General features: G+C 39.2%; 1 protein-coding gene across 2 annotated transcripts in view; it reads right to left on the bottom strand.

Annotated features, from left to right (window-relative positions):
- The window catches only part of LOC145989968 (uncharacterized), a 131271-nt gene that overhangs the window by 90739 nt on the left and 17151 nt on the right, over positions 1–23381 (bottom strand). For both annotated transcript variants that reach the window (XM_083125522.1, XM_083125520.1), the window contains exon 2: positions 4440–4563. In XM_083125522.1, the coding sequence (XP_082981648.1) occupies positions 4440–4563 (124 nt within the window). The remainder of the gene's footprint in view (positions 1–4439; positions 4564–23381) is intronic.

The raw sequence follows: 23381 nt of genomic DNA on the forward strand, positions 1-23381 counted from the left end.
TCAAATGTGTATTTAAAGTTAAGTTCATTTGGCACAATTCAGAGTAAACTTTACAAGAGAAGCAAAATAATACATTAGATCCTCTTAAACAAAATTATTTGGGGGACTCGGCCCCACATTGTTAACATTGGGGGGGGGGGGGTCGAGCCCCCCAAGCCCCAAGGAGTCGGCGCCTATGTCTGTGGCCAAATGTTCGCACGACTCACGATCTCGTCACCAAAATTTCAGTTGACATTTTCCAGACTTACTACTACCACAGATAAGGGGGTATATACCCTTGTCTGTGCTACTACTATACTGTATAATTCTTTTTGGATATTTTCCCTTTAAAATTTACTGTTGAGGGAAATTTTGCATATGACAACATCACGCCTTAGGGGGATTTCAGATCAAAAAGACGCGACGGTTTCACACCGAACAGACATGCAAAAACAAAAACAGCCTGCAATAATAATAATAAAAGTTACTGCGCATGCGCCCCCATGCCGCGAAGACACGATGCGTGACATTGAGAAAACTACCCGGTCCGAACGACACGTGAAGCTTGTCGCGCGTCGAGGGGCGAAATAGTAGGCTCGTTATAGGAAATCAACACATGGTAGAGTGGGATGCATACGTATTAGTACAGCGCCTTGAATAACGTAATGTGGAAAACGACCCAAGAAACTGGTTCCCCGAGACGATGACAAGTAGATGGCAGTGCGATCGACCCAGGTGCTAATTTTGTTATGAAAGTAATGCGGCTTAGTTAGTTTTTGGAATATATTGTGTAGATTTGTTTCTCTAGAAAGGCGGTAAGTGAATTGATGGAAACAGTTATATTTGTGGAGTGATTTGCAGTCACGAAATGGCATTAATTTACACAGAAAAGTAACATAAATACGTTTTATGTGAAACGCAACACGAGCATCAACATATCGCATGTGAGGCTGGACGTCAAACGTTGGATTGTGTACACAAGTTTATTTTTGTATACTAATAAAATTGAAATAGTGTCATGAAGGAGAAAAAATGTTTCGTGGCGTACATATTATGAAGTCATTTTCCCGAAATGCAGATATTCGAAAGAATTTAATTTCATATTCCATGGAGTTCAAATAGCCGATTACATACATGCCTTCCCCAAAATTCTGTGGGTACCGTGAGGTTTTCTTTAAGCGAGGGAATGGACAAACTTTCATTAAATGTCAAACTGTTCTTTGGCTTTTTTGCACTTGATCCACACATTTCTCTGCATGTTCTCTTTCCAGGAACAGTTTTTGTGAAATAATTTGGCAGATTTGGAAACTTCGTAGGCACTGCATCCTTTGTTAATAATATCCTGCCCCTTGGCAACCTTACCTCCTTACGTGAACATAATCTCTGATAATGTATTGTTCATCGAAATGCAATTCACAAACACCAGCTGTGTCAGAGTTCCTTGTCAGCTCTGGGAATTGCACGATTCCACTCGGCTAATTCATCTTTTTGTTTGGGAACACTATATACAGAAATACCCTTTTCTTTACTTGAACGATATCCACTAGAACGACCAGGCACAAAACAGTGGCGACAGTTTCCAGACATGGTGAAAATATAACTCAACCAACGCGTTGTTTACATTTTTCCAGTAAGCGGGAAACGAAAAGTGTCATATTTCACGGTTGCGAGTTTTTGGGCGGTAAGTTGGACAACACGCGAGTGGATGTAAAACAATCTTTGAAAAATAAACGAGTATTGTCCGTGTGAATTTCCATAAAAATAATATTTGTGACAATGACAATATTAATGAACCTTTCAGGATAATGCATACACAATACTAATTCTCTCAGCAATTGTCATGTTACGTGTTACAATCCATATCTATGTTTTCTTCCGTATTGTTAATAAAAAACTCAAGGACAGGTCATGATCGACGGTTCATAATATTCTTTAATATTTTCGCGACTACTGTACCAAATATCATAACAATTTTCTGATACAAAGAAATGTTACAGGGAAAAGAATCAGACGTTGCAGCAAAAACCCCATTTACTTCCATTATAAGCAGTCGAACACCAAGCACCGGGGTCAACACCAGCGCCTCTAGCGGATCATTTTCGAGTGGAACCAGCGAGAGAGGGCAGAACCATGCCGTTTTCCACACTACGTTATTCTAGGCGCTGTAGTATTAGTAAGGAAATTGTCCGCCAACATGTTTATTCTCTTTGAGAGTTTCAAGAATTGACCGATTCGATTTTTGTTAATTAGTGTTGCTTATCTACCACTTTTGGCTAATCGCTACGATGAGGATAAGTGATAATATGATTCCTTCAGGTAAAGGTGACAGTTTCGCCCCAGGATGCATTTATTTAAATACCGTAGGAATAGGCACTGCTACTACTACAACTAAAAAAACAGTGAGTTACGATCTGAAAAAAAAATATTGTTAATAATTATTTACAGACTCCCATGTATTCCTTATTGACAAACAACTTCAAATTCCAAGTTACGGCTAATAAAATGGAAGTTTCGACTTTTCCCAATGCAAACAAAATCTTCAACATGTCCTCTTTTCGTTCAAGTGTCTTTAAACACGATAGGAAGTTTGATATTCCCAAGAGAACAAGTAAAATAATACTCTCGTAAGCATAATGCTAAGTTTTATCCCCATTCTACAACCATCCAGCGCATAGACCTCTCTTTCTCCAGCTAAAGGCGGTGGGGGATGAGCAGTTTCGGCACGCGTGGAAGGTGTTCCTCGTGCCCTTAAACACAGACGAGAATATTAATTAAAATAGCCATGGACAATTTGCACAGAAATACTTGTGCATCCCGCTGTACTGAAATTGCCAATACAGTTTTCAACTTGAATAGTCTTCCTACACGTGAAAATAACCTAACCAGTTGCATCCAATATGGAAGTCACGTGGTCATGAAATTCCAAGAAAATAATCATAGGGCGAAAACATTGTAACAACGCTGTTCAGACCACACCCCGAATCTCTCAGTTCTAGGTAGCATTGTTATGAGTAGAGCCCGGAAGTTTGGTAAAATGCCTCTTTTTATCTACTGCATATATTGATAAAAATTTTCTATATATATACGTTTCTTATGTTGTTTCGAATGTTTTGGAAGCCTTTTCATTTTGCCTATTTTGCCTATTTGGGACCCCACTGCCTATTTTTAATTACAATGCCTTTTTTTGCCTTTTTCAATGAAATATGACATTTTTTAAAAAAAAATGTGTATATAAATTATTTTTCTCCCAAAAAACGTTGTTGGCATTTATTTTTCTTCCGTTTATTATGTGAATAATTTTCGCCTTATTTAAGTAATATTGAACTCATGTTTCAACATTGCTGATTGAGAAAAGTGTGAGAAAAAAGTATTTCATGCTGAGTTAGGATATTGCCTTTCGGTTAACATTTCTTGTGCATGATTGACTGCTGAAGTGGACAGGTTGATTTCGAACACAAAGATATTTCTGAAATCTCCCTCTCAAACCCGAAAATTTCCGGAAGTTGCGATTGAGCTTAGATTACCTCCACAACCAGTCTTGACGAGATGGGCAGATATATATTATGCTAACAACCTTCAAAAAATCAGTGAGGTGATAGATGCTCTTGCAGAAAATGAAGCGGCTTCAATTCGTGAAAGATAATTTTCTATTATGAAAAACATTCTCTCTGACAGACGACTAGCAATGAATGTTGAGAACTTAAAAAGCACCTTGTAGTTATGTGCAATCAAGACGGAAAAAATTGAAATGCTCTTCCCAATTTAGATTTCAACATTTTGCCAGAAATTATGGATAAAAGTAAGCGACTTCCAAATGTGCCTTTTTTCGGTTTATTTTGCCTTTTTTCATTTTTAGTGCCTATTTTCCACATTATAAATGCCTTTTTGCCTGCCTATTTTAACGAAAATAAATGGCTGAACTTCCGGGCTCTAGTTATGAGCAAGCTTCCATATTACAGAACTGGTTGAGACCAATTTGACGAATCATGCTTTCTACACAGTACATCTGGCAACACTGCTCCACGATAACCTGGGCCTCATAAAAGTACACAAAGTCACAACCAAGACTTCTTTGCTAATAAAGCAAGAATTCAAAACTAGCGGATAACGAGCAATTTTAATGCTCTGCGAAAACGTCAGATTGTCAGGACAATAATCTCGACTATAAGCCAAAATGCAATGTTCAGCTTCTTGGTAACATCCGTAATTTGCGTATTTATAAATTGAACTTTCATACCTCACTTGGCTTGAAAGTCACTTACGTTTGTATGTGTCATATTATGAAATAAGTAAACGGACATGCTCGACATTTCGTGAATAATTTGGACACATTTTGGAAACAAACGAAATGTAAAAAATACCCGCAACTAATGATACGAATCTGTGGGTAAAAGAAAATAGACACCTTTTCGCACCTTCAGCTAGAGGGAACTATTAGAAATATGGAATGCAAACGTTACCTGTTGGTGGCCTTTCCTTGGGGTAGCATATCCTAAAGAGACCTTTTGTCCTTGTGTAGTAATAATATTTGGAATTCATGTTTTCGAGAAGTGAATCCTGGTCGCCCCGTTTCGCTGCATATTGCTGCAAAGAGAAAAAACAAACCAATGTATTTCATAAAATTTAGGATCTTTGTGAAATACAAAACCATTCATTGGACTTGCAACTTTACATGTGGCTTTGTTGCCTAACATATACATTTTATATGTATGTGTATGTGTGCATAAATTACAAAAACCAACACATCCATGATAATACACATATTCATACTTACAATATATTGTAGCGTGACACAATTTAATTACTTTTTTCATCTTCAGCTATGTTGCACTATAATCTCTTTAGTGTAAAATCTGATTTGCACTGTACAAAATTTATTGGAGGGGCACGAATCATTCAATGTTTAGAGAATAAGGTTCAGTTTAGAAGTGATTTCAGTCACATAGTGTAAAAGTGTGTTCACAGACCACCAGAAAAAATACGTATTCAGTTGGACTATGCCTTCTTATAATAAAGCCGGTGCAGAGAGTTTGTATGCATGCAACATCATCAGTTGGAGAATCGCAATACGATATCAGCAACACACTAGCGAATGTGTGGGGAAAGGGCGGGAAATTGTCATAGTTTGTACGTTGTGTGTGTGAAGGAAGCATAATAATTGATATCCTGATACCATGCTACTCGTATGATGCTGATATCATGATTCGATTCATGGTCTACCAATGATGACGTTGCACGAACTATTTCTGCACAGGCCTTGTTGGAAGAAGGCATTGGTCGGACCGCACACCCGAATGAAAGCAGTCTCTAAGTTTAATTATCGCTAGTGTTCTTTCTAGACATTGGAGGAAAGTAGTGTGTCATGTATCACGTAAGGACGCCAATTGAGTGTACAAAATGGCAAGCACAATAGTCTGATGTGTGATCAGAATGAAAGACAAAATTATGGCTTTGGCGGGAGATTTTTCTCGAACAGAAAAGTTTCATTTCTAACCGAACAATAAACATTGCACTCAGTTTGTGCTTACACAGAACGCGAAAAATGATAAAACTTGTTTCATTCAATAACTCTCATTCGACATATAAAACCATGCACGCGTAACTGTCGCCTGCGTGTCGTGAAAAGGTGAAACTTCACGTGCGTTGTTTACTTTCATTAAAGAATAATACTTATGTAAACAAACCGCAGTTTACGACTCGAAGACGTTTCGATTTCAAGATTTAAAAGTCCACTCATTGTTACAGTTCGTTAGTTTTTTGTACACTCTGCTTCAGATAAAGTAGCACACGCTCAACTTTATAAAATTTGCCACTTTATGTGAACAGGAGCGTACGTTCGTTTTTACAAGTGGACAAATAATGTCATATTCACAGCAAACAGGATAATGACAAGGGCTCGAAAGTTGATGAGCCTGACCCTGTGGCCGAGTGGTTACCACATCGCGCTGCGACGCCAAGGGTCCCGGATTCGAATCCCGCTCGGGATTGGTTGTTTGTGAATGTCCATTCATCAATTTCATCACTCATCCACATCTTCGCAAATTAGCCAAGAGGCACAAAACGCGAAGTAAAATAAATTAAATCAATCAATCAATCGAAAGTTGATTAATACAACTCTGAACTCCTCCTTGACGTGCTTTGTCTTCGACGTTACTAGGTGTAAAACTTAATTTTGTTTCAGGTGTAGACTATTTTTCACGGAACCTGTTTCCCTTATTCGTTCCACCGCTATTTTGAAAGTGGGCTCGTCCAGTCAGCGCAATGACGTCACACGAGGAATGCCTACATTGTTAGGTTAGGTCTGTTAGGTTTGGTTCCCTTAGAAAAATACAGAGCAAATATATTAATTATGCTAAGAGAACTAAACCTAACAACTTAGGCATTTAGCGTAACAATGAAAGTATTCTGCGGTGACGTCAGAACGCAAGGTTGCTCTCGCGTTGTGCGATAAAGGAGACCCGCGTCCATGGTCTCGACTAACGGAGACGGACTGTAATGGTAATCAATCGCCCATCAATCGGAACCAGATTGTTTTTATTTTGCATTTTTGGCCTTTTTGGGGCGCTATTGGTAGTTTTTCAGTATTTTAAAAATAATTTTCTGGGTATCATTAACTGCATGTTGCTCGTTCATGGTCGTTTTTGTGCAATTTAGATTAACTTTATTCTTCCGAAATTCTACAATGGAAAATTAATCTTGCACTTGAGCCCAAGTTCAAAGAGAGAGAACAGGTGTTTCTGCAAGCCAAGTGGTGCCTTGGGCGGGCTTTTACTGACCTGGTGTACTTTGTCACCCCATTCGTGCCTTCGCTGATGGTGGTTTGGATCACCATACTAGTAATGACTTGTAATGATAGGGTGTCTAGAAAATAAAAATCCAAAATTCTTGACTTTTTCATGCCTTTGCTCTCCTTTTTCTTGATTTTTTTTCTTTCTTAACATTTATTTAATCGCCCCCTACTCGGTTATAGTTGGAAATTAAGAAAATATATATTTTTATTCAATGAAAAACCCCTACCACAAGGCTGGTTAAGATGAAAACTGAAGCTGTACTTTAACATGAGTTTTGACTTGTTTTAATTATTAATGCATGTAAAAATTAATGCTTCAGGTTTCATCCTGCATGGGGAATGGCCACATTACATGAGTATATATACCCAAAACTTCACGCATACAAGAATGTATAATTTTAGATTCCCAAATATTCAATTTTATCAAATTCCAATGCAGGTGTACACAAATGTAAATTCACTATAGTGTAAAAAATATATTGCAAAAACTCTTGACTTTTTCTTGTCTGGTAGACACCCTGAATGAGCAAGCCTGGAAGCTTATAAATTCACTTGGTCAACAAATACCTATTAATCAATTTTAACATTATCATTAAGTGCAAGAGGCTTAAGGCTGCAGCGCAGGTTTTTTTTCTCGAATTTTCCCCTACATTTGAAAAACCACTTTGATATTCCAAAATCCGAAAAAGAAAAAAAGAAATCTGCTTGGAATTTCTTGCGGAGAATACACGTGAATCTTCATGAGATTTGATTTCGCTCTTCTGTTAGATATAATCAATAGTTTAATAGACTTACATAATCACGATCGGATTTTGGAATATCAAAGCGGTTTTTCGAAAGAAGAGCTCCACATTTCTCCATAAACTACAATCTGTACCACAAATCTGCGCAGCAACGGCGCGCATAACGGTAGAGAAGAGGAGAAACCCCGTTCTTTCCCTCTGGCACGTTCGGCCAGAGCCTTCTTCCGTCACTACTTGCGTGGAGGACTTGTTTTAGTTCGCTTGCTCCACAGACTCCTGGAACAGAATATATACTGTGCCACTGAACAGGAACAGAAACTTGACAAAACACGGTCGCCATTTTACAACATGCAGTGTGTCTCAGATCACAATTAATATGTTTGATATTGTTAACAATAGATGTCAGAGGCTTTTAGTTTTGCTTTATATGCGTACTCTCCAACCCACGGGAGTGACGCTCAGACCAGTGTTGCTACATGAAGGGAAATTTCCCTTTTACAGGGAAATTAGGACCGAAATTTTAGCCAAACGGGAATTTCGATGAAAATACCACAATTGCAGGGAAATTTTAAGGTTTTTTATAGTTTATGTTAATTTCGAATTTCATATCCACATTTTTATGTTTTTTTTATTTATTTTGCTATTCCAACTTGTTTCTGCTCCTTTAAGTTTATTGTACGTTTCTTTTATGCATCTTTGGATAATAGTAACGATGAGGATTAACGAATAAATGAATTCCTGACTAGGATTCAAACCTGGGACACCTGGTCAGGAACTAATGAAACTAAAACGAGAATTCTTTTTAAAAAAATTATCAAACTAATGACGAATTCAATGTAATACTTAACTACGTACTACTACTGCTTCCACCAGCACCACTAAAAATGCTGCTGCTGCTGCTACTACTACTAATTATTATCATTATTATTATTATATAATTTGCTTAGGTGAAAGGAAAAATTGGTCCAAAAAGGGAAATTGTGCCCTCATATTGTGGCAACACTGGCTCAGACAGTTCGCGAGACAATATGGCCGAGTGTGTGGGGTGATTTCATTCCGTCCACCGCGTTGCATTGCAGCAAGTTTGTACATAAATTGAATCTTTTGTTTTAATCAATACAGCTTTGTTTATTATCATTGAGTGTCATTTCGCAATCATCTGAGTCGAATCACCCTATGGAACACCATATGACCCCTCCACTCCTTAGACATGGGTGCATGCTAGAGAAACACGCAGTAAGTAATATCATTTTGTTTGGCGTGCATCGTACAAAATAAGCACTCATCTCGGCCCAACAGGCAAGCACATTTTGGTACATCAGGCCGACACAGTACATATTTTGGTCCACCAGGGCCGCATCGCATACAAAAACATAATGAATTCTAAGAAGTAAAAAACGTCCTTCATTCTGTACGATTGATTGATTGATTTAGCTTATTTTACTTCGCGTTTTGTGCCTCTTGGCTAATTTGCGAAGATGGGGATGAGTGATGAAATTGATGAATGGACATTCACAAACAACCAAGCCCGACCGGGATTCGAAGCCGGGACCCTTGGCGTCGCAGCGCAATGTGCTAACCACTCGGCCACAGGGTCGGGCTCATTCTGTACGAGTAGGTACAATGAGCAAGAAGGTGACAGAGAACTACATATAACGAAAGCAAATTAATAAAAGAGAAGTGGATTTAGTGAAAGAAGAGAGACAAACGGTAAAAAGAAATGAGATATAGAGAGAAAAAGAGAGTCCGAATAACAATATTTCCTCCGCGCTCGAACAATATTCTCAGGTGACGCTACTGCCGAAAGCCACACACGCACACACATTCGGTTAAAGGGTGAAGTAATTCTTCCATGCTTCAGTGAGATCGGAACTTTCCGAGCAATGTCCACCTTCCTAGCCAGCGAAAAACCAATTACATCATCTCTTCCTCGTGGTTCGAATAGCAATCAAATCAACCACAGCAAAGGTTTTATGTTCGACGAAGTACATCCGCATACTTCGGTACGGTTAACTTTTAATCGAAGGAGACAAAAATGAAGATGATCATCCTATGTACGTGCATTGAACTTCAGCCACAATTCCAAGCACTGCCATGTACTACAAGGATAAAATACATACAGGCAGTGCGCGATATAAACTTTTCTTGAGGTTTTTTTTTTAGGGAATCCAGCCTTTTGCGAGCAGATAAATGCATATTAATATTATTATCCCCTTTATTTAACTCGACATACACGTTAAGATGATAATGTTTTTTAAAGAAATTAATGTGGTTTAAATTTTTTCAACTGTGTTTAATGAACAAAATAATGTTTGAAACAAATAAAACTTTTAAAACGTGGAATCCGTTACCCGAGGAAGGACTGTGTTTCTTGCTATAAACACTTGACTAAATTCTTAAGTTACATATTTACGTTCTCGTAAATCTCGCATATTCGAGAATGTTTAACTAATCCACGGTTGCCAGGCCACACTATCCCTACAGTGGCTACTTTGTTTTGAGCTTGCGATACATAACATACACACTGACATTAACAACAATGTACCTTAAGTGCGGAACAAAACTGTTTCATCAATATACAACTCAATTGCAGAAGTGTTTTAAACAATGTTAAAGAAAATAAGCGTGTGTTTCAAACATGCCAACTCTGCATGTTGGTACAGTGGGATCCATGATACCGTGCAAATTATACTGGGGAACAAAAAAAAAAATTTATTTTGCGGCATAAAGTTTAACAACAGTTTCAGCACACAAAACAGCTGTGATTGCCAATTGTATGATTGGTTCAGTTCAATTGACTCCAGTTATAAAAATAAACACACCATGGAAAATATAGGAGGTAAAATTACTCTACGCTTTTCTCGGTAATATCAAAATTTGATAATGGGCTGAAATTCCCATAATAAACTTATTTATTGATTTGTAAATTGTTGCTAGGCAACTTATGAAGCATTGCTAGGCAATATATCGGACACTCAACAAACCTTAAGGAAGAATACCAAAACATAAAAATGGTTTTAGAAAAAAAAATGGATATGCTGAACATAAGTGGCTCGTGTGTGTGGATTTGAAGATGGTGATTTTTTTTACTACGACAGCAAAGTGGGTACACAAAGTATCCCTGTTTCCTATGTTTGTGGGATAGTCGTGCTAGAGAAAAGCATTGGACGATAAAAGTTTGACCCCCAAGGGAAAATATTAGTGGGAAAAGCTAATATCATTCATTAACCGCTGATAGATAGGGACAAAATCATCCTTGCGCCACTGCATATTAAACTTGGGTTGATAAAACAGTTTGTCAAGGCCTTAGATACAAGTGGTGATTGTTTCAAATATATATGCCACACTTTTCCAGACTAAGTATTGAAAAATGGAAGGCAGGAATCTTTGACGGACCACCACAAATTCGTACACTCATAAATGATGCCAATTTTACAACTTACATGTCTTACATCGAATCTGAGGCCTGGCTGAGCTTTGTGTCCGTCGTTAAAAACTTTTTGGGGAATCACAGAGCAGAAAAGTACCCCGATATAGTTGGAAATATGTTGAAAAATTTTGAGAAATTGGGAGCTAATATGAGTGTGAAGATACATTTTCTACATAGCCACATTGACAGATTCCCTGAGAACGTTGGTGATTTTAGTGAAGAACGGTGAGAAAGGTTCCATCAGGATATAAGGATAATGGAAGAAAGGCACCAGGGACGGTTGGATTGCCACATGATGGCCGACTGTAAGCTGTTGGAGCTTACAGAGGGATTGTCCTCAAAAGCAATACAGCAGGAAATCGTATAGAAAACGTTTCACATAGTTTGTTACTTCATTGTGTACATATTTTCTTAATTATTTTGATCATAGGCCTATATAAATTTATTTTTAAAATAATGATTGTAATCACAAAAAGAAATATTAAATTGTTGTTGGAAGTTCATTTATATGTATGTCTTATGTTTCCGCCATTTTGGTTTAGTTGCATTTATTTCATAAATTAGAGCCAATTCAGGAAATATATTATTATATCATTATTCAGCAGCATGAAATTGCCCTAAATTAGCTCTCAAACACTGTGCCGCAATTTCACTGTTCCCCAGTGTTATCCATTAATATGTTCGCGCACTTTATTTGACCCAATAGGATTCTCAAGAATTAAAAGAAAACTCAAAACAAGCTGTTGACAACCTTGAAACTAATTCGGTTCACTGAGTAAGCAACAGTGCTACTATTGCATAAGATATAAAATCTGATCTAGCAATCTCGCTACACAAGGAATTTAACTGTTTTTCACATACCAGCAAATTATAACATTGATATTTGCAATGAAATATACTCTTTTATACTTCCAAATTCCATACGCTATTAGTTTTCTTGTGCTTTTTTAAAACCTTAGATAAATATGTCAAGATTAAAGATTTAATTGTTTTAGGAAGAAAGTCCAGATTAAAACTAACAAGTTTATATTATTTGTGAAACAATGATGTACAATAATTGTTAACAAATGGTTATTTTATAAATAAAGTGTGTCTTCAAGAACAGTAGTTAATTCAACCAACAAAAATTAATTACGAATTTATAGTTTTTAGGGCACATTTATGGAAATTTTAGGTCATACGTGTATTTTATTTTGTAGAGCTTGGTGATTAAGACAACAAACCTAGTCCTATTCATAATTTTTCTGGGAAGTTCAGTCCCGTTGTAGTGTACCGGTTGAACAATTCGTGATGGGTTTAAAGACCAAGCAACACTAAAAGGTTTTCCTGTCCGAAGAAGAATTTAAACCTGGCCGGAAACGATGTGAAAGAAGGAAAATAATACAACCGTTACGAAAGGAATACGGTCACTGAAGCCTGAACGACAAGGACATGCTTCTTCCTGGGATATTTGTAGAAATGCACGCATCGCATCGCCTCGCCTCGCTTGTCGCTCGAGACAAACGAGCTTCCTTCCACCTTTGGGTGTAGACGCCAAGGTTTATTCAGTGACTGCATCTGTATGCCAATGCAATAGAATGGACGAAGGTCGCCTAGACGGACCAAGGTCACAGAGCAGAATAGAAAAAAAGGGTGGAAAAGGAAATTGGCATGCAGGAAGTAGCAGAACGGGATACTGTTTTGTTTTTGCAAATGTGCTAATTAAGTGACCAATTAATTGAACACCCAGGTGCCTATGTTCCTGGTTGTATGGGCGAGCCAAGTGGCAAACATTTCCGTGGAACAGAAATTGAAGTCACTTGCATGCGTCCGGCACTGCAGAAAGCTGCAAATATACTTCGTGACAGCGTTTGACGACCCGCGTCTCCACTGTCTTAGCAGAAAAAAAAAAGTTTGGAATAACCAAATGATCCTTCACCAGAAACAAATTATTCTAGTACGAGGGCCACTATTTATATTTTGAGCCTTGGCAACACTGATTGAAGTTAGGCGCGATTTGACGTTTGCACGGAATCGTCTGGCATTATTGACCATAACGTACTTCAAATGTTTTGTCAATAGCTTCATTTGTGTTGTTTATGTTGCCTTGGAGATTGCGCGACAACAATAAAATGGAATTAACTCGTGAACATTTTCGTGCGATGATTTTTTACGATTTTCGACGTGGATTATCAAGACAAGAGTGCATCGATCAACTTACTTCCACATTTGGCGATGAAGCCCCATCCTTTGCCACTGTGAAACGCTGGTATAACGAATTTAATCGTGGCCGCCATTCGCTCACCGACGAGATTCGCGAAGGTCGTCCAAAATCAGTTGTTGTTCAAGAAAACATTGATGCTGTGCAAAACCTAATACTGCAAGATCGTCGTGTGACATACTGTGAGATTGAGGCAACCATAGGCATTAGTTCCACCAGCATATATAAAATATTACATGATCATTTAGCTGTGAGAAAGGTATGTTCTCGTTGGATCCCACACAATTTGACAAAAACTGAAAAAGACGCTCGCGTCAATTGGTGCAAACAAATGCTCAATAAATACAATCGTGGTGCTTCAAAAGACGTATATAAGATTGTAACAGGTGACGAATCATGGATATATGCATATGAGCCGGAACGTAAACAGCAGTCGACTGTATGGGTGTTTCAAGATGAACCCAATCCAACAAAAGTTGTTCGCGCTCGAAGCACATCGAAACAAATGGTCGCCTGTTTTTTCGGGAAAACTGGTCATGTGGCAACTGTGCCTTTAGAGGAACGTAGAACGGTCAACTCTGAATGGTACACAACAATTTGTTTGCCAGAGGTCTTCGGTCAAATACGGAAAACAAACAAACGCCGTCGGATCATTCTTCATCAAGACAATGCCAGCTGTCACACATCTCGTCTAACAACCGACTTTACGAACAGTCAAACAATCGAATGGATGGGTCATCCACCGTACAGTCCTGATTTGGCACCCAATGACTTCTTCTTGTTCCCGAATGTCAAGAATAAATTGCGTGGACAACGATTTTCGTCGGCGAAAGACGCCGTTGATGCGTTCAAAAACCATATTATGGAGGTGTCTCAAGAAGATTGGAAAAAATGCTTTGACAAATGGTTCGAACGAATGCAAAAGTGTATTGACCATAAAGGAGAATACTTCGAAAAACAATAAAGCAGTTTTCAATGCCAAATTCCTGTTTTTTCATTGTTAGGCTCAAAATATAAATAGTGACCCTCGTAATTGTGCACGTTTGCTTAGAGTTACCAAAAAAATGTAGTCTAAATTACCGCCAAAGCAAGTGGCGAATGTCCAAGGGCTGACAATTGCATAAGCCCAAGTTAACTTCCAGACAGATTTTCAACAAACCGGATCGGTGGTCGACTTTCGACCTTGGTACTGAAGTTCGTGGCTGTGGGTTCAGACGCCATAGCATCGTCGGCAACAAAGCGATCCGGGGTATATTACAAGTATGTGGAAGAGAGAATGAAATCTGGGTGTCTTCGAAAAAGGCCACCCCTTGCACCCCTTTTGCAGGGTTTGATTGATCTGCTTTATATTACTTCGCTTTTTGCCACTTTTGGCTAATTTGCGAAGATGGGGGATGAGTGATGATATGATGAATGGACACTCACAAATATTCCAGTGAAAAATATTTGTACTATGGTTAAAATTTACTACTACTAGACGGAATTTTGAATTGGTATTTTAAGTCTACTTTATGCAGATAGGATAACCGGGACTGGACCTGCAGTTTAAATTTGGAACCGAACCACTATGCACCTCCACAGGGTATCGAACCCGGGACTCCTTGATTACAAGGCCACGACGTTACCGCCAAGTCATCGGGGAGGTCTAATTTTTCACTTATTTTAAATAATTTATATGTATATTAAAATCGGGGGAGAGACCAAACTTAACTGAAATAGGTCAATGTGAAGGAGTTTCCCTGAAGAAAAGGGAATTTTGGGCCTTTTGTGAGAAAAATTCTACGAAAATCATCCGAAAATCTCCCTACAAGTTGATGCATGTAACGATCAACTTCCCCATGGGTGAATCTTTGCAGAAAACGTACGGATAGTTGAACCTTACAAAATTCAATGGTACAGAAGGCATGTCACTTCTGTTTACAAGAGGTTTTTGACCCGAATTTAGCCCACCTTGTTAACCGGCAAAAGACGCCGAGAAAGTTTTCTACGAAGACACCTGCCATTAGCATAGCATTTCCAGGCCTCTGGAAAGCACCGACAACAGAATGTCCAGGGGCCAACAAAGGCAACTTCGTGCAACCGGAATTAGTGGGAAAAGGCGAGACGGGCTTTCACCAAAAACCTACATTCCGAGGCCCATCATCTTTTGGCTCGGTGGATGGGTAAAGATGGCCGGCCCGAGGGCACATCCTGAATGGATCCTCTTCCCCCTGAACACCTGAACCACATTCCGATGGCCAAGGTCTCTCCCCGCACGACAAATTGGCCAGGTGTACCAACCTACGAAATTTCGCAGCTTCAGCTTGCAGGGAAGTTGGGCAAATGGGGATCCTTTGTGGAAACTCTGGAGAATCGTGCGATGAAGTTTTCAAGGCTAAGAACTTCACTGGGATAAATGAATTTGTAATACTAGTGTACTATAGCGATCGGCTGTACACACAAGAGTCGCACCGCAAATTTTCTCTGCTATTATATTTTGAACATGGGAATGGGAACTCTTAAAAAAACAACCAGGATCATCAATATTAGCAAAGCTTTTCGGAGAAGAACGATTGATTTGTTGTTTTAAGTCCACTTTATGCTCAGAAAGGCTAATCTGGACTGGACCTACAGTTCAAAGGGGATCCGAACTACTGTGCCATGTGCCTCCACCGGGTATCGAACCCGGGATTACAATGCGAAGACGTTGCCACTACGCCATCGGGGAGGCATTAGAAAAGAGTGAAAAAATTTAAATAAATGTACACTGTCATTCAAATTGAAAGGCTTGAGTGTGTATTCTTCTCACATTACGTCGGCTTTCTCCTCTTGAGGCTAATCGCGACGACGAGGATGAATGATCATTGGATGACATTGGTAAAGGATTACACACAATGCCCAGGCTAGGACTCCAATCCGGGTCCGTCGGAGGCACGATTGAGTGCAGGACTTTCACCCTGAGGTTCCATAGCTCAAGCTCAAAACAGCTCAAACTATAATAGTTCGTCACTTTGCCAATTGATCTTGAGCTACTGCCCATGTCTCGCTTCCAGGTATGCTGTGTCCCGGCAAATGTCTTCAGGAACTTCTTATATGTTCCTGGATGTTATACTCGTCCCATTTCCAGCTCTGTTGACCTTCATGGCTCCTTCAGTCCCTCATTCGTGTGCGGGGTGTGTGGCTCGATGGGTGGGGAAAAACTCGCGAACAAAAAGCTGTAAGAGTAACATCGCCCTCCTGAACCATCGTTCACAAGCGTACTTCTGTTTTTTTTTGCCAGTTGCCCACCGAGTGCAGTTGTACAGGGTCAACGAAGTTAGTAATAAGGTGTGTTTTATGCAGCGTATATTGATACACTTGTAGGTTGAAGGTTTGTATCATCTGCAAATATGCTGTAATAATAAAGACACTGCCGGAATACTAAGTGAGGTGACTGTACCATAAACCCCAGTTAATTTCTAGTGCTGATGATATCGTTATCAGAGAACTCTCTCGCCTTCCAGTACGTTTGGCGTGTGTATCCGACATGTTTCGTCCCGCTAAGAGCGTTCGTTGCCTTCTGACTCGAAAATGCCCGATGTCAGTCGAAGAAAATTCAACTAATCGCTGATTCGCTGTTTCCCAGCCGCCAGCTGAAATGTGCGAGCAGTATAGTAGGGGAGATCAGAGCAAAACGATCATTCGTAATGTCTGCTCGGTTAGTGGTACTATCCTGTGGGCAATTCACGTACCTTTTCAGTTCAGACGAAGACTGTCTGTTGGAGCTGGTTTCGCTGAGCATCTCTTGTTTAAAATTTACGGCAAAAAAATGTTACTGCAGGATCTCTTGATGAAAGAGAAATGATTGTTCTTCAGCACTGTATGTAGAGAATAGTAACTCAAAATAATCACCAATATAGGGTTATCCGCATATGCTTTGTCCAGTCCATACAAGATGCAGTTTTGTCATGGCATTGTGTTTTCTGGAGCATCAGCAGATGGGGCATAATGATCCCTGTAAGGGGTGTCGTCCTAATTGCGAACACTTGCTGCCTGAACAGGAATAACACTATATTACCTGGATAAGATGTGTCCTAATTGCGAACACATTGTTTCTGCGTTTGTTTACAGTTGGAACCTAGAAAATTCGATATGATTAAAGTCGTCACCGAAGTATAGGCTATATAAAGCAATAATCCCTCCACTGCATTATTTGTCCGTTGCCTCCTGTTGAAGCAGTTCCACGCCTCTAAAGGGCACTAAAGGGTTTTCAAGACAAACACGCGAATGAAAGGAGTTACAAAATAGAAGACCACGATAAGTCAATCAGATTGGCTAATGTTGCTAGCCAACCCAACTGTCTCTCTGGGTCACTGCCCTTATTTGTTTCTGAAAACAGGTTTTTCAGTTCTATGTGTTCGCAATTAGGACATGAAATTACTTCTCATTTTTGTGTGCTCGCAATTAGGATTATTTAGGCGTTGCTCGCAATTAGGACAACCCTGTAAAAAGCGACAGTTCTGATAGTGATGATTAGGGATAGGATTTTTATGACCTAAAAATCACCAAAATATGCAAAATGAATATGCTCTTATGACCTAAAATATGTACTATAATTTGAAAAATATGCCCTTATAACTGGACTGTTTCAAACATCAGTATCTAAATGCTGAGATATTTTCACATTCGACCTATTCACTTTATGGGCCCTGACTTGCAATCCACAATGAATACTTTCTGTAAATTTTCAAATGAAAATGAAAAAGATTTTGCTGCAGTCCAAAAATTTTAAAAAAATCAAATGAACCTGGCCGTAAGAACGAATCCACTTCAAAAATGACTGTACATTTCTTGAAAAAGCGAAAATATGCTGAATATGTCCGAAAATCCATCAAAATATGCTATCACGCAGAAATAATGGCTAAATATGGCAAAATATGCCCTTAAGAAGCACCCTATGTTAATTAGTTTCTTCATAATATGAATTTCTACATATTTATGGAGCACATCAGCCTTACGAAAATAAATATGCTATGTCATGAAAATCCTAGCCTAAGTGAGAGTGCATTTACTGCAGTGATTCATGGAGAAGGTTGGATTATGTTACAGATGTGTAAGCAATGGGCTCATGAACAATGTGCTGGAGTGGATGATCGATAAAATTGACTTTACTTACGATATATGTAAGCAATACATGAAAATCCACGCCAAGTCCAAGAAAGTATAAAGTGCTACAGCTGTTTATGATTTCATTTCCAAAGTAAAAGGTCCCTCACCGTGGACGAGGATTTACAGTTTCTAGTACGAGTACTAGATTTCTTCTCTCTCTTTGAAAAAGTAACTAACGTGCTTCGGTTTACTTGTCATGTAGCCAAATGTTCATTGGCTCGTACCAACTATTATAGAGGTTATGAGCCAATGAATGTCTTGCGAAATTCGACGTGAACAATAATCAAAGTTCCTTTGTTGAAAAGAAATGCCTGTATCGGAAAAGGACAACGCACCGATGTAATAAGTTCGTAGAAAGGAGCTGTGTAACAATGTGCAATGGCACTCTACGGTGACATCACATACCTGGCTGGTCAGGTGAAAGACCGGGACAACGCGAGCCGTGACGAGCTTAGCCAAGTTGCCTGACCCTCCAGCAACACAACACGCGAGGGTACACTTAGCTCTTCTCCAGGTGTTCAATTACTATTGCAAAAAGAACAACTCCACCATGGGCAAGAAAAGAATTCACTCACATTGTCTGATTTTTTTGTTTCACTGGACTTTGTGGCTTGCCTCCGGAACTAACATCATGCACAGAGGCGACGAAATATAAAATAATTCAGGCACCAGCCCCTTTATCCCAGGAACCAGAATTTTCTCTCCTATCTTTTGCTAATGCGGGCTAAGAATACCACGAAATGTGACCTAATTTATTGAGCAATACAAGATTGGATTAAAAGTAATTAATTCTTGCGCCGGAGTGGCCTTCCTAAAGACCTGTAACATTATAAATAACTATGCAATACATTACAATATACGGCCGACTAAACATATCTCAGCAGATTTTAAAATTGTCTAGCAAAAGTGCAAAATAGCATGTTTACTATTCTGATATAATGATACACGGAGTAGCGGCGATTGGGTTCCAAAACGGGGGGGGGGGCAACAGCGCCCTTCGTTCCCCCTAATCGCCGCCTTGATACATAAGGTTTAGCATAGTTCGGGAGCAAAAGTGGCAAAAACAATTGGGGGGACAAGCCGCCCTCGCAACCCTAATCGCAGTCACTGGATACACGTGATACAGAAAACACAATCTGTGATTTACGGACTGATATAGCTGACTTGCAACGCTTCATGTGTCTGGCAATCGCGATTACAAAAGCGAAATGGAAAAAGGTACTTTTTAGTAATTACTTCTAATAATCTTGCTTTTTAGTGGCACATGACCCTTCGTTGCCAACAATAACGCAGACAACATGTGTCCAAACATTGGGCATTCAATCTCATTAAAAATTATTTTACACTTGCCATGTATAGAATGAAAAATATCTCAATGGACAGAGGCTTCACAATGTAGAAACCTTTGTGTAAACCTGTCTTGAGATTTGTCCTACAGGATTTTTTCAATCATTAATAAAGGCAAATACTTAGTGCAAGAATCACCATTTTCACGCCTAAAAATTCTTCCAACGCCTTTAGTAAATATCAACATTACATAATCGACGAATGTGGCTATGGAACAAGAACAACATTTTGATGTTGTAAAAGTCACGTCCACCATCTTGCAAAATTAACAACCAGTTTCAAACAGCAAGACAACAAAGAAACGCACCTAAGCTGCTATACAGAATGCCAATCTACATAAATAATCTCGGTGTATAGGTACAAATTCACAACGCATTTAGTGTACAAGTTGGAAACTATCTTCACCTCGCTCGAAAAAAAACGTGTACGTAAGGATGTGCTTGGTAAAAATGTCCAGCACGTAACATTCATTTGCGTTTCAAAGACAACCGTTATTTATGCACCAGAGGAAGGCTTTTTCCGAATACGACTTCGACATATTTGCATGAACAAACATCGACTTTCCTCTGGTGAAGCGTAATGCTGCTATTCGCTTCTTCGCTTTCAAGCCACTTCATGTTTGTTCGCCGGTGAATAAAAAAACACTACACAAAACGACGGACGTGTGGCGCCGCATGGCGGAAGGCCCGAAAGAGACACCTGTGTATAATCGTTGAAGTACGTACTTGAATAGCAGAAGAAATTAAAATGTGGAGTATTTTTCCTGCAAAGCAGAAATACATACTTCATGCATTTCTCCTCCATAATAATTGTGAGTACCGCAACATATCGATACAGAAGGTTTCGGATTCGACTCTTGACCTAAATGAGTGTTTCTTCGTTAGTTGTCCTTCATAAATTACCCATCTTATGACCGTTCATCCCAATCGTCGCGTTTGACCTAGAGATACAAACAATATGTGCAATAACAATAAAATCACTGCTGGTAGGTCAAGTTACTTCAACATATTATGGTATCACAAATATGTACAGGGTGTACCAAAAGTCCCATTACCCCCTCTTTGAATTGTAGACAAACCTGCAAAATGTTATTTTAACTGCGTGTGTGTAATGAGAGAAAGGTATACAATTAAATCAGACCAATGGCCGCCATTATCTCTGTGTGCACACCGCCATTTTCATGGAACAGTATTATTCGCCTCCGGGTGCTATGCGATGTGAAATCCTCCGTAACTTGGCTTACGTGAAGGAAGCAAAGGCACTGCGAACAGCTTCTTGAAGTTCCTCAGTTGTCTGATAACGATTACGGACGACTTTCTGTTTCGATGTGTCCCCATAGCGCATTATCACAAGATGTCAGATTTTCACTTCGGGGTGGCCATTTTAAAGGTGCTGGTAAATTTGGCGACCCTCGTCCAATTCGTTTGTCTCTAAACACATAATTGAGGAATTCTCTTAAAATGGCCACCCCGAAATCCAGATCTCACATCTCATGTTACGGAGGATTTCACATCGCATAGCACCCGGAGGCGAATAATACTGTGCCATGAAAATTGCGGTGTGCACACAGATCCTCTGGAGATAATAGTGTTATTGGTCTGATTTAATGGTATACCATCCTCTCATCATACGCATGCTGTTAAAATAACATTTTGCAGGTTTGTCTACAATTAGTGTTGCCCACGAGACGAGACTTAGGCCTGTCTCGTCTCGTGGAAATGCTGTCTCGTCTCGAAACTATTCGTTTGTCAAAGGGACACATGATCAATCTCGTCTCGTCTCGAATTTTTAAAAGCCTGTCCCGTCTCGTCCCGTTGGCAACACTATCTACAATTCAAAGGGGGGTAAAGGGACTTTTGGTACACCCTGTATATGACAGTTTCAAATTGTATGACAAAGAATATCTATCTCACTTAGTGTTCATAACAGTATCAATATATGTTGCTATTCAATATATCCTCAATACTGAGTGATAAGCTACTGGTAGAAATAGCATAATAGTTGCATATGCTTGTTGGTAGAAATAGCATAATAGTTGCATATGCTTGTGTCATTTAAAAAAAAAAAACTCAGTACACGTTTGACACTACCAATCAGATACTGGCTTTAAGAAAACCTCCTACTTGCGACCCAAAGTTGCGTTTACACCAGGGTTGCTAACACGAAAAACGCTTGTGAAATTGTTATTAACATTTCATGCTAGAAACAGATTTCCCGTGTTGGCAACAGAAATTTTGTTCAGTAAAGATCAAAGAATGTCAGCAACATTTGTTACAAACACATGTTACAGAGCGTTTTCGATGTTAGCAACATTTCCCCCGCCAGTGACAGCCAGTCAGCGAGTGCGAGAGCATAGTTTCGTGTGAGTTTTGTTTTGTTTTGTAATTTATTTATCATGGAAAATCTTGTGAGTGAGATGGAGTGGTCAAAGTATGAAGTGCTGAACTTAGTTCAATTGCTCCGCGAGAAGTCTGTCCTTTGGGACCAAACTTGTCCACAATTTAAAGACAAAAATCAAAAGAACTATGCCTGGAATGAATTTTCAAGAGAGTACAACTTCCTCCACACTCGACGTCTTGCAGCCAACTGAGGTCATACAGCCAAAATGTGAACAAAAGTTATTAACAAAAATAAAGTCAAACTAGTGTTCTAGTTGCGTAAACATTGTGTAAACGCGGCTTAATATCAGCGAAAACATGTTACAAAGGGAGCATGTATTCTTATAATCAGGTTCAAGGTATAGTATCTTCCTCCCTTTGTTTTGATCATTCTTCCCACTGTACATAAGTGACATTTATTTTAATGCAAAAGACAAACAATTTATACAAACGGTCAAATAGTTCCTTAAATAAATTGAAGGGCTCCGGTGACACCAGCATGGTAAGTGACATTTTGTTGGTTTCAGAGTTCATTAAGAAAAAAGGTTATTAGAAGTCATACTGTAGATAAACTGTTTTTGTGTTGTGTTTACCAATTTCAGAAGCCTTCACTAAGTACAATGCAAATTGAATGACATGCCATTTCACTCGAAAATTGGAGGATGGCACATTTTACTTTGTAACTCAAAAAATTGCAAAATGTTACTTACCATGGTTCACACCCTAGAACTTCAATTAACCTATTCCAAAATAAACAACTCGCACGAAACAACGCGAAAACTGGTGATAACACAGCAGTTGGAAACACTGTTGAGTGATCAGTAGGTCGATCCCAAGTTGAAACCTCTCGCCGTTCACACTGACATTCTGGAATCTGTCATGACAGCTTTCCCAGCATTCATTTCCTTCTAAAACACCTCTTCCTCTGCCCTCGTTGGGCTTGCGAGACACTTCATACACAAGGTTTCAAGGTTACCTTAGTCGCACGACCTGCACAGCGCTTCCAGACAATGTAAAATAAAAATAATAAACATGCTTTTTTGTCACTTGGTAGACAGAAGAAAAAAAGCACACGCATTTCGTCAGCAAGGTGTGAAAACTGTTCCTTCCTTGTAATAACTGCGAGGCATACAGTTCTTAATAATCTTCAAATACAGTCAAGTAAGAGTGAATTCAGTTGAAGTCACATTCCCTACTCAGTAATTGTTCCTTCTTGAATTTTTAAGTTTGCAGCGGTGCGTAAAATCTTAATGCTTTCCATTCGAAAGAGTTAAGCCTCCTGCACACGGGGACAGTACTGGCCGCCAGTACTGGCGGCTAGAAGTGTCAGCCAGTGAAATGGCCGGACAGTAGGCTTACACACGAGGACAGTAATGGCTTCCATTAG

This window comes from Lepisma saccharinum, chromosome 7, assembly GCF_977018435.1.
Source record: "Lepisma saccharinum chromosome 7, izLepSacc3.1, whole genome shotgun sequence".
Taxonomy (NCBI): domain Eukaryota; kingdom Metazoa; phylum Arthropoda; class Insecta; order Zygentoma; family Lepismatidae; genus Lepisma; species Lepisma saccharinum.